The following is a 12,462-nucleotide window of genomic DNA, read 5'->3' as shown; positions in this document are numbered from 1 at the left end:
GGCGCCAAGCTCGCCTGGGCGCCGGATTTAGCGCAGCGTTTGGAGCAGTAGCGACCGCTGGAAATTCAGCTTGAGCGCCCCAAGAGGGACACGGGGCAAGGCTCGAGGCGCTCCGCGTCCCTCTTAGGGCGCTGAAACTGAATATCGCAGTGCAACGTGCCGCAGCACCACACGCTGCGGCACAGCGCGCTGCGGTACTGCAGGCCTTCCTCCCATTCTTAAGGGGGAGGGGCCTGCACCAGCGCGATCGGAGATCGCGAGTGCCAGCAAGAGAGCCCGGCACCAAGGAGAAGTGCCGGGCTCTCGGAAAACAGCTGGCAATGCCGCGGGGAGCGATCAGGAGGCCGGGGACGGAGGTGCTGGCAGGCGGCCGCCGGAAAAAACGGCCGCCCCTCACCTCCACCTTCATTTGCGCCACTGCCGCCACAGGAAGGCCCCGTGAACCGGGCGCCATTTGCGAACGGCGCTACAGAGGCGGTCGCTGCCAAATATCGAGATCGGGGCGGTAGCGGGGCGCTGCACACACCGATGATGTCATCGGAGGCGGCGCAGCGCAACAGGTTAACGCCGTCATTAGCGCCCCAGCTAAATATCGCGGGAGGCACAGCCAGTGGCGCTAAAGCCACTGAGTGCCCTCTTTAGGCGCTAACTGGTGGTGCAGCCCACCGAATTTCTAGGCCAGTAAGCTCTTCCCAGTCCTCCTCCTTCCCCATTGAAAAACAGTAAGTCAGCAATGACTTGGACAACAGCATGTAAATGGTGCTTTGAGTCTGCAATGAATGCAATATAAAAATTATGAATTCTATAATGAGGCAGAATGCCATTTACATCAGATTTTATTTCCAATATAAACTGCAGCATTTGTAGATTTTGTATAATACTGTAATATGTTAAGTATTTTGTAGTTTCCTTGCTATTCTGGATTGTAAAGCATTGCCTCTTTAATTTTAATATTGAAGTTAACGTTGTTTGCAGCTGGGTTTTTTTTAAAAGATGGAAGTAAATGTAGATAATAAGGGATAGTAGCAGGAGGGCAGAAGAGGCAATGCAGCACTCCCTCAGTACTGCTCTGAAGTGTCAGCCTAGCTTGTGTGGTCAAGTCTCTGGAGTGGGACTTGAACCCACGACCATCTGACTCAGAGATGAGAGTGCTTCCACTGAGTCAAGACTGACACCCAACAGGGAATTAGACAAGCATTTGAAGAAATATTAAAGAGTACAGGGAAGCAGCCAGGAAATATGATTGGAGCAAATAGCTCTAATCTTGAGCTACCACTAGCTCAGGCAAAATGGGTTCCTTCCATGCTGACATTACCATGATCCTCTGATAATAAGTCAGTAAACTACAAAAAGTAATTAATTGTGTGAATAACTTTGACAGTTTTAACAGTGATAAGACATTATGTAAATGGACATACTGTACTTTTCTTTTTATAATAACATGAGTGTTCTAATCCATTATCAGAGAATGCATTGAATATATGGTAATACATAGGCTAGTGTGATAAAAGATAGTGAGCTCTTCCCAGTTCTGCTCTTTCCCCATTCCAGTGTCCTTACCTAAAAAGAGACTGTTTATGCCACATCATATCTCTGCACTAAAATATGTCTGAAAGGGGGCAAGGAATCGAGAATAAGACATTTGCAGTGACTGTGAAGTCCAATGTGTACAATGGATTACCCAGCTGGCTATTGATAAAAACATGACAGAAGGTGGGTATTAAGGAGGAATGTTACACGCGAAAATAAATTCCTCACGTTATTCTACTTATGACCTATCGGGGCAGAAGCAAATTTTCTCGATGTATAATTTAAATGGATTAAGTTCCCAAGATCTTTTTTCTTCATTTCCAATGAGTAGACTCTAAATGCTTGGGAAGTTTTGATTGTCTGATTGAGGTATCTTGTTAATAACTAATGGGTTTTTCTGTAGCTTTCAAATTTTAACTCTACTGGACTTTATTTGTTTCTTGCATTAAAAGCATCTAGTTTAAAATGAATTTCCCCTACGAGTTCTGGGATCAATTAGTAATTGTGCAAAGGAAAATTATTGACCAGAATAACAAATTTCTTGGCAAACTGAATATATACATTACAAAAATCGCATGAATACTATTACAGAGGAATAGTGTGAAACAAGAATCTTGATCCAAGACAAGAGACCAAAATAGCTGCAGGCTGCTGCTGGTGCCATACAGACTGTACACCAAGGGAAAGCATCTGCAAACTGAATGACTATCAGCATGAAAAAATTTCATGTGGAAAAACCTTTCAAGCATTTTGTTTTCTCCTAGTTCCACTTTATGTTCCATAATTGCATTGAGACAAGCTATTATAAATTTCAAGGCTGTTCTAAATAATATCTCAGGTTCAGCATCACCATTCTCTTCTGTATGTGGATCCCATATTCCTTACAGTCAGGAGATTTTGTTTACTGCCCAATATCTAGTCATACAATAGTGTGACCTGGGATAATAACAATGAAAACACCTTGTTATATAAACTGGATACCATAATCTCACGTGCCTCCACAGGCGCTTCACCAATCCTCCGAAAGGCGAACTGATCAGCAATTTAATGAGACAAAGTCAAATGTAAATCATTAAATTGGTTTATTTTGCAATTGTGACGTGAACGTACAGCGTAACAATTATAATAAGTCTCATTCACTTTAACTTAATTTCAGTAAAACTCCTCGTAGAATAGAAAATAAAATAACATGCCACACTATCCCCATTAGCAAGCTAAATATTCACATTTTTGAGTCAGCTCTTTCTCTGAATCTGACCAGCTGTATATTGAAGGAAAAGGCCCTGGCCCCCATCTGAATCTCTGTTTCAGCAGATCTTCTGGGACTGACTCCAGAACATGTGTTTCTGTCATTTGTTCCTAGCTGGCCAGGAAGCCAGCAGTTTGTTCTCTGATTCTCTCCTTATCCAGCAGATTTCCCATTTGATCTGCCAGGCAGAACAGCTAACATGCCCCAGCCAACCCTCCCTGGAAAATGTGGGTCCCAGACAGACAACTTAATTCTGTGTATGCATGAATTCAGCCTCCCCCCAGCTTTTCTTGTGCAAATGCTGACTGGAAGTCTCCAGGATGTGATAACGTTGGCTGCTGAAGAATCCTGAGCGGGGTAGGCCCAACGCCTGTCCTGCTCATCAGGAACCAATTTTGTAGAGGGGACCTTCAAACAGACATTAGGTCTCTCATTAACATACTTAAGGGACCGCACCCCTGTTTTAGACATCCACCTGGGCTGTCGAAAAAACGGTCTTCACAAGGTTAGCAGTGGGACCAATGCCTGCACAGATTGTGCACGGGCTGTCCCACTGCTAAACTGGTACAATTTGCACCCGTTTTACGCCTCAACAATGGGTACAACACATACTAATTTCTACCCCTATATCTTTTTCACATTAAATTTTAGATGGGCTAATATATTATGAATCATTGACAACTGTTTTCTAAAAGGACTTTTGTTGACTTTGCCTGCGGTACAGCAAATACAATCTAGGGATATATACACTTGTGTGGGGGCTCTCTATAGCCAGCGAGTCTCCTGAAGGGAAGCCACTATAACTTGATTGCATCAGCAATTGAGTCAGATTTTTGAAATGTTGAACACATGTATGTTTGTATTCTCTGATCAATGCCAGGCTATTTGATGCATAAATTAAGCTCTCTATAGGTAGGCCAGAGTGATTGATCTAGTAATTAAGCAGATAAAGTAGGCTCTAGTTCAAACACCACCCATCTGAAAGGTATAATTGATTGTTAAAGCCTGGTTTAAGTAGTATAAGGGCTACTGGCTTCCCTGGACTTTCAGTTTTTTGCGTTAACTGGGCTATTTGCAACACAGTAGAAGTGCCGCAATACGATCTCCAAATAGTCAGTTAAAAGATTCTCTAGGTATTTGGTTACTTATTTTTGGGACAGTTTAAAGCATTATATTGTTGATCATTATTCTCTATTCCTATTGCTTCTGTATAATCAGAAATCTTGGAGATATCAATGTTTTACAGTTTCTGCTTTTTTTTTTAAAGAGAGGAAAAGAACGTTTGTTGAGAAGCCTATGCAAATTTTGATCCAAATGATTAAGTAAAAGGATTTTTTAAAATCCTGTGGTATGCTATTCCCATTCATAGCATGCATAAGGATGTATGCTTCTGATCACTGGAGGTGTGGATCTGCCGATAGAAACTACACTTTGCTATGAACATGGATAGAAAGAGTTGGGAAACACCCTGAATTTTAATACTCTTCTATATCCGTGACTTGATAACTGTGATGAAGTGAGCAAATGACAAAGATCATTCACTTATGCAAAATGAAAGCTTGTCATCACTAGTGTAGAGAAAATTCTCTTCTGGAGAATTAAAGGAAGGTTCAGACAGCAAGGGCTCTGCTCAAACAGAAAGTGCTGCTGAGCCAAACTATCCCTAAGGCTTAAAAATAAGAAGTTTTGGAAGGCGATATTGATGAAAAACCAAGTGATGCATATCACATTCATGGAATTAATCTGGAAATCTTTAATTAAAATTCAGACTCAAATGGGAATGCTCATGTAGGCCCAATTATGTCTTAACCAATGAACGGCCATCTTGAATAATGGTCACAATATTCAGCTGCATCCTTTTGTGGTACAGAATCTGTATAATGGTGGACTAATTATAGTCAGGAAACTTATGAATACAGGATTTAACCAGGAATCAAAAGAATCACAAGTTACTGTGAGTGTTAAAGGATGTGCTTAGCATATCTTTGTTTCCAGAGCAATTGTACCCGGAGGACGAGATCAACCAACATGGGATAAGCTGTAAAAGGAAGTTCTCTATTTCAGGAAACTGGTAAACAATCCCATTAGTGAGAGCCCATCCTAAATGGGAGATGCCACTAGTTAAGCTTAAAGCTCTTTATTCAAAACTGCTGAAAGGCTGATGCGTACGGTTAGCTCTTTCCTTCAGTAACAAACTGCAGTTCAAGACACTAGATGTGTTCCCTGAATTAACTGTTTTAGCAAGTATTGCTATTGAATAAATAGCTGAGATTCCCAATGTAATTTCCTACACTAAAGATGTGTGAACAAGTCACTGAGTTAATTGAGGTAAAATTAACTAGTTACTAAGTTCCACAATAAACAACAGACAGAATCTTAAGAGAATTTGGCAGAGGCACAGTTCAGTAAATGTTGAGTCTTGTCGCAAAGCAGAATAGCCAAGAAAATCTTACTAAACTCCCTAATCTGATTTGATGGAGGGACATATATCTACTTATTGGTCTCACTATTGGAAAACTGCTAATGTAACACCCTTATTTAAAAAGGGTAGTAGGCAGAAGGCTGGAAACTATAGACCTGTTAGCCTAACATCTGTGGTTGGTAAAATGTTAGAGTCCATTATTAAGGAGACAGTAACGGGACATTTGGATAAACATAATTTAATAGGACAAACTCAGCATGGTTTCATGAAGGGGAAGTCATGTTTGACAAATTTGCTGGAGTTTTTTGAGGAAGTAACATACAGGGTGGATAAAGGGGAACCAGTGGACGTAGTGTATTTAGACTTCCAAAAGGCATTTGACAAGGTGCCACACAAAAGATTATTGCTCAAGATAAAAAATCACGGGATTGGGGGTAATATTCTGGCGTGGGTGGAGGATTGGCTCTCTAACAGAAAGCAGAGAGTTGGGATAAATGGTTCGTTCTCAGATTGGCAACCAGTAACTAGTGGTGTTCCGCAGGGGTCAGTGCTGGGTCCCCAACTCTTTACAATCTATATTAACGATTTGGAGGAGGGGACCAAGTGTAACATATCAAAGTTTGCAGATGATACAAAGATGGGAGGGAAAGTAGTGAGTGAGGAGGACATAAAAAACCTGCAAAGGGACATAGACAGGCTAAGTGAGTGGGCTGAGATTTGGCAAATGGAATACAATACTGGAAAGTGTGAGGTTATGCACTTTGGCAGGAAAAATCATAGAGCAAGTTATTATCTTAATGGCAAGAAACTGGAAAGTACTGTAGTACAAAGGGATCTGGAGGTCCTGGTGCACGAAACTCAAAAAGTTAGTATGCAGGTGCAGCAAGTGATTAAGAAGGCCAATGGAATGTTGGCTTTTATTGCTAGGGGGGTGGAATATAAAAACAGGGAGGTATTGCTGCAGTTGTACAAGGTATTGGTGAGACCGCACCTGGAATACTGCATACAGTTTTGGTGTCCATGCTTAAGAAAAGACATACTTGCTCTCGAGTCAGTACAAAGAAGGTTCACTCGGTTAATCCCGGGGATGAGGGGGTGGTCATATGAGGAGAGGTTGAGTAGATTGGGACTCTACTCATTGGAGTTCAGAAGAATGAGAGGCGATCTTATTGAAACATATAAGATTGTGAAGGGGCTTGATTGGGTGGATGCAGTGAGGATGTTCCCAATGATGGGTGAAACTAGAACTAGGGGGCATAATCTTAAAATAAGGGGCTGCTCATTCAAAACTGAGATGAGGAGAAACTTCTTCACTCAGAGGGTGGTAGGTTTGTGGAATTTGCTGCCCCAGAAAGCTGTGGAAGCTACATCATTAAATAAATTTAAAACAGAAATAGATAGTTTCCTAGAAGTAAAGGGAATTAAGGGTTACGGGGAGCGGGCAGGAAATTGGACATGAGTCTAGGTTCGGAATGGTCATGGCCCTGTGGGTAGTGGAGCCTGGTTCTGCTCCTACTGTGTTCTAATTCTGTGTTAGATTTCAGGAGATGGTTTTATTCCTGTTCCTGGCTGGGGTGGAGATCGCCTTTACAGAAGGTAAGTACTGTAGAAAATATAGGGACAGAGTGATCTCCTGGAAGAATTTCGATCGCCTAGATGGGTCGGAGAGGAATTTCCCAGATTTTTTTCTCCCAAATTGGCCATTGGGTCTTTATCTGGTTTTTCGCCTCTCCCGGGAGATCACATGGGTTCTGGTGGATGCAGAGTGATAGAAGATTTGAGGTTAGGATCAGATCAGCCATGATCTTATTGAATGGTGGAGCAGGCTCGAGGGGCCGATTGGCCTACTCCTGCTCCTATTTCTTATGTTCTTATAAGTAGTTGACCATGTTTTAAACTAAAGCTTCTAATGGCTCAAATAGCCAATACTATGATGTTAGAAGTAACGTGGAAGAAGGAATAGACTCCAAGAGAAGTTAAAGATCACCAATTGAGAAGGATCTCAATCAATTTTGATATTAAGTCGTCTTAATTTTGTGATTTTACTTGTATTCTTCTAATTACAGCTCGGAATAGATTCTATTATTCTGCCTTTATAGCTGGTATAACCATACCAACTAGGTTACTCATTTTAATGGAATGATTTAGCATTAATTTACATATGCCCCAGGACTGTTATGTATGGAATGGTAGCGTGACATATCCCAAGTGTGATTGAGTCTACCATAGTACATTGTAAAGAAGGACATATCATCTCCTCTTTCCAAGGAGGGAGGGGTGATTTGTAGGGAAAATTCCCTGTAAATTGCATGAAGTGTGTTCTCAAAATGGAGTTTTAGTAAAAGTGGCCACACAATATGGTAGTTAAAGTGAATGCTGGGAAAACTAGCATTAAGTACTGAGCTCAGGAACAGCTTGTTAGTGGGACATAACTGTCATGCCCTGTCTAATCCTGTGAGGATGCTTTGTTAAATGAAGATTGAAAAGTTAGGGAGTAAAAAAAAATTGAACTTGGTATGCGTAGGCATTTGTGCCTCATTAACTTTGACATCTTACAGAAACTTTACGTGACTGTTCACAGTGAGTTGATACCAAAAGAGCTGAACCCTTCATGTCACCCATTTTGGTCAATTGAATGGAAAGGGGATTCACTTTGAATTTACGGTATATAAGTGGGTGCTTGGCACACCTCTCAGCAGACTCTTTCTCAGGTGTCATTTCTTTTAATTTAGAAGATTCTCTGTCTTCTATAGTAATCTTTATCTAGCAGACGTATAAGGGTACTTTCACAAGAACAAAGTATATTCAGGACAGAGAGTAAGAGGTCATATAAGTCAGATACAGGCAGAGGTAAATGTGTCACTTAACTTGTACAGTTAAGTGAGATCAAGAAAGCCAGCTAGCTCAGATACCATCATTCATGTGTAAAGCAGATTCAGCCAAAACAGAGAATCCAAGTTGAGCAGATAACCCCACTGTCCCAGAGAAGGAAGATCAACTCAACCATGCTGCTCATAAGGACAAAATAGTATAAGCTCTTGAAACACTGATAACCACATGCACGTCGACTCTAATCTATTCAATACACAATGCTGTTAACAATCTAAGGAGTTTCTCACCAATTTGCAGTAGTTTCAAACACTGATCTCAACTAATGTTTGAGATTCAGCAATCCAGTTAATATTGAATTAGAGTAATACATTGAGCTGCCTTTACAACCTGTTATTCAACTTGTTAAGTAACTCTCTTAATTGTTATTCCAGTTGCTAGGTAGCCTATAACAATTGTTATCTATTAATTGTTTGTGTACTCATTGTATAAATTTAAGTGATAATTGTGATTTTGTAGTTAATAAATAGTTGTTGATGCATGACTTGTCATGCAATTTCTTTTTTAATAATTTGACAACAAAGGGTTCATCATTCATTCACTTAGTACCTTGTACAGCGGTTGGTGCTGTTCCCTGCATTTCTCTTGCAATTGACGTGTAGTGAAGAGCATGTCCATTGTGCCCCTTAGTGGGTGGAATTCGCATTGAGACTCTGGGAGGAGCTCTTCAGCCACTGGGAAAAGACGATTGAGGAGGATTCTCACGATGACTTTCCCTGTGGCAGACAGCAGGGAAACTCCTCTGTAATTACCGCAATCGGACTGGTCACCTTTCTTGAAGATGGTCATAATTACAGCGTCTGAGATCGCCTGCCATGCTCTCCTCCTTCCAGATAAGAGAAATTAGTTCTTGAATTCACGCCAGTAGTGTTTCTCCACCATGCTTTAGTGCCTCGGCAGGGATTCCATCTGCTCCTGAGGACTTGTTTTTCTTCAGTTGTCGGATGGCCTTTTCAATCTCTTGCTGGGCTCGGGTTGTGTTGAGGTGGTGGCGGGTAGCATGCTGCGGGATGCTCTACTCGGAGCTCCGACATGACAAGAGAGCCCCAGGTGGGCAGAGGAAACGCTTCAAGGACACGTTCAAAGCCTCCTTGAAAAAGTGCAACATCCCCACCGACACCTGGGAATCCCTGGCCCAAGACCGCACAAAGTGGAGGAGAAGCATCCAGGAGGGCGCCGAACACTTCAGGTCTCTTTGCCGGGAGCAAGCAGAAGCCAAGCACAAGGAGCGCACGTCAGCCCAAGCACCCCACCCACCCGCCCCTTCAACCACCGTCTGCCCCACCTGTGACAGAGATTGTAGGTCCCGCATTGGACTCATCAGTCGCCTGAGAACTCATTTTTAGTGTGGAAGCAAGTCATCCTCGGTTCCGAGGGACTGCCTAAGAAGAAGACGGCGACTTAGTAGCTAGCGGGTATCCTAATTGAGGGTTGGTGAGGTGAACTTGAATTCAATCTGAATTGGATGATGCAATACAGTTCGGCAAACCAAACTTCGGCATCAGTCACTCCTTGACTTAAACTAGGCACTAAGGAACCATTAGTGATGAGATAAGGTGAGGAGGTTAAGAATTTGTCTGGTTGCTTGACATATTTGTAGGGATACCGAAACCCAATGTTCTTACACTAGGTTGTTGCAATGCCGTGACACACAATGCAACAGGATGTGGATTTGTAAATCCAGGTCTAAGGTCAGACTAGCCATTGATGAAGGGGAGAAAACAGAGGAAGAATTGTTGAAACAGACAACTCATTACTACTGTCAAGCACCTTCTGTTGGGCAATTACAGAATGGTATTAGCAATGGTCTAGGAGACCACTAGCCACCTGATGCAATGAGGGGAGGGGTTAAAGAAAATAGAAAATTATAGTAACAAAACAGCTAGATAAAAATATTAAAGCAAAAATAACTAATACAAGTCATATCTCATCTTTTGGTGTGAGGGGATTCTTGATCAATATACAAATTGCTATGGTAGCCATAAAAGTGTTAACAAACATCATTCTACTTCAAAATATTTTAAAACATTTGTTACCAATCCTTTGTTGCCCTGAGGACATTAAAAGTCAACCTCATCATGTGGAACTGCACGTGTAGGCCAGAATGGATAGGGAGGGTGACAGCTTCTCTTCCCTGAAGGATCATGATCATTCTATCTGCTGCCAGCCCACTAATTATCAGATTTATTGAATTCAGTTTAACAACTTGCCATAGTAGGATTTGAACTCGCACCCTCTGGATTGCTATTCCAGTACCATAACCACAAGGCTACTGTACTCAAAGACCTCATACTGTACATGCTACTTTTGCAGATGAACACCGGTGCATCTTATTAAGTGAATACAAAAGTCAGCTTTGAAAATTATAAACAACAGGATCGATCTTGTTGCTCTGATCTCTATATAGAGTTACTGAAATGGCATGACAAAATGCAGCAATAGAAGCAATTCCAGACACTTACCGTCGAGAATTTACTTCAGAGGATTCATTGCAGGACAAGTTCCAGAGATCAGTCATTTCCAGCCGAGAATACTTGTAGGCCTTCCATGCTAGAGGAGAAAGCCAGTTCAGGGTCATGAAAGAGAACAGGCCTGAATTGTCAATTGGATGCTTGTGCCTGTAAGAAAAAGGTACCCTTTTAAACTGGCATCAACTGAAAGTTTCTTAACCATTTGACACTAGTGCATCTGTCAATTAGCCGTATTAGACAAGTAAAGCTTTTTATCTGGATGATAATACATACATTATGGTTAAGATATTATTTTGTTCACTGTAGTGTTAGTACATACAGCAGGCCCAGCTAGCTCACTCATTATAGCATAAGACTCTTAATCTCAGGGCCATGGGTTCGAGCCCCACGTTGGGCGCTTTATGTCTACCTCCAAAAGGCGTTTGATAAAGTGCCACATAATAGGCTTGCCAGCAAAGTTGAAGCCCATGGAATAATAGGGACAGTGGCAGCATGGATACGAAATTGGCTAAGTGACAGGAAACAGAGCGTAGTGGTGAATGGTTTTTCGGATTGGAGGAAGGTGTACAGTGGTGGTCCCCAGGGGTGGGTACTAGGACCACTGCTTTTCTTGACCTATTAATGTCTTAGACTTGGGTGTACAGGGCACAATTTCAAAATCTGCAGATGACACAAAACTTGGAAGTATAGTGAACAATGAGGAGGTTAGTGATAGACTTCAAGAAGTCAGACAGGCTGGTGGAATGGGCGGACACGTGGCAGATGAAATTTAATGCAGAAAAGTGTGAAGTGATACATTTTGGTAGGAAGAACGAGAGGCAATATAAACTCAAGGGTACAATCCTAAAGGGGATGCATGAACAGAGACCTGGGGGTATATGTGCACAAATCGTTGAAGGTGGCAGGGCAGGTTGAGAAAGCGGTTAAAAAAGCTAATGGGATCCTGGGCTTCATGAATAAAGGCATAGAGTACAAGAGCAAAGAAGTTATGATGAACCTTTATAAAAAAACTGGTTCGGCCTCAACTGGAGTATCATGTCCAATTCTGAGCACCGCACTTTAGGAATGATGTGAAGGCCTTAGAGAGGGTGCAGAAAAGATTTACAAGAATGGTTCCAGGGATGAGGGACTTTAGTTACATGGATAGACTGGAGAATCTGGTGTTGTTTTCCTTAGAGCAGAGAAGGTTGAGAGGAGATTTGATAGAGGTGTTCAAAATCATGAGGGGTCTAGACAGAGTAGATAGAGAGAAACTGTTCCCATTGGTGGAAGGGTCGAGAACCAGAGGACACAGATTTAAGATGATCGCCACCTGATGTGCACTGCACATTATAAGAATTTCCAGAAGCAATGCAGCTCTAACAGCCTGCATACTAGCTGCACGCAAACCTCATTAAATGTCCCCAAATTAGGGCACCATCCCATAATGTGCCTGTAGAATGCTACAGGTTCTGAGCACTCGCAGCACTGGAAGAAAAGCCCATGCCCTAGTGATAGGTGTTGCTTCTTAAAGGGATGAAATGTTGTGTCCATCATTGCTAGCCCCTGCCTTATTTTTCTCACCCAAATGGTAATTTATATTTCAGTGTACCTTATATCTTAAACATACAAACCATCTGCTAGATCTATTCCTTTTACCATGGTTATTTCATACCAGAGTGCCTTCATGGGTATCCATCTGTATTTGCATGATTGGGAGAGGAGGTGGAGGTTTAGAGGAGGCATGCAGATAGCTGTTAATATTGCATCTGCCTTCAACTTGTATACCACGGAGTTCCTCCTAATTACAGATGTGCATATATCCCAACCTGTAGTGCAGAGTTGCATCGCACAGATCACAGATGTCTTGGTTGCTCACACGACTCAAGTTCCCTTGGGAAAATCAGTTTGTCTGGATCCCC

General features: G+C 42.0%; 1 protein-coding gene across 1 annotated transcript in view; it reads right to left on the bottom strand.

The window, feature by feature from the left end:
- The window catches only part of LOC147125073 (ATP-binding cassette sub-family C member 5-like), a 243,980-nt gene that overhangs the window by 205,750 nt on the left and 25,768 nt on the right, over window positions 1-12,462 (bottom strand). Inside the window, exon 3 of the mRNA XM_085997000.1 lies at window positions 10,553-10,708. Within this exon, the coding sequence (XP_085853126.1) occupies window positions 10,553-10,708 (156 nt within the window). The remainder of the gene's footprint in view (window positions 1-10,552; window positions 10,709-12,462) is intronic.

The sequence above is a fragment of the Somniosus microcephalus genome, chromosome 1 (genome assembly GCF_052327205.1).
Source record: "Somniosus microcephalus isolate GS21.2 chromosome 1, FLI_Smic_1.0, whole genome shotgun sequence".
Classification (NCBI taxonomy): Eukaryota; Metazoa; Chordata; class Chondrichthyes; order Squaliformes; family Somniosidae; genus Somniosus; species Somniosus microcephalus.
The sequence above is the reverse complement of the archived record's forward strand: the minus strand, read 5'-3'. Positions and strand labels throughout refer to the sequence as shown.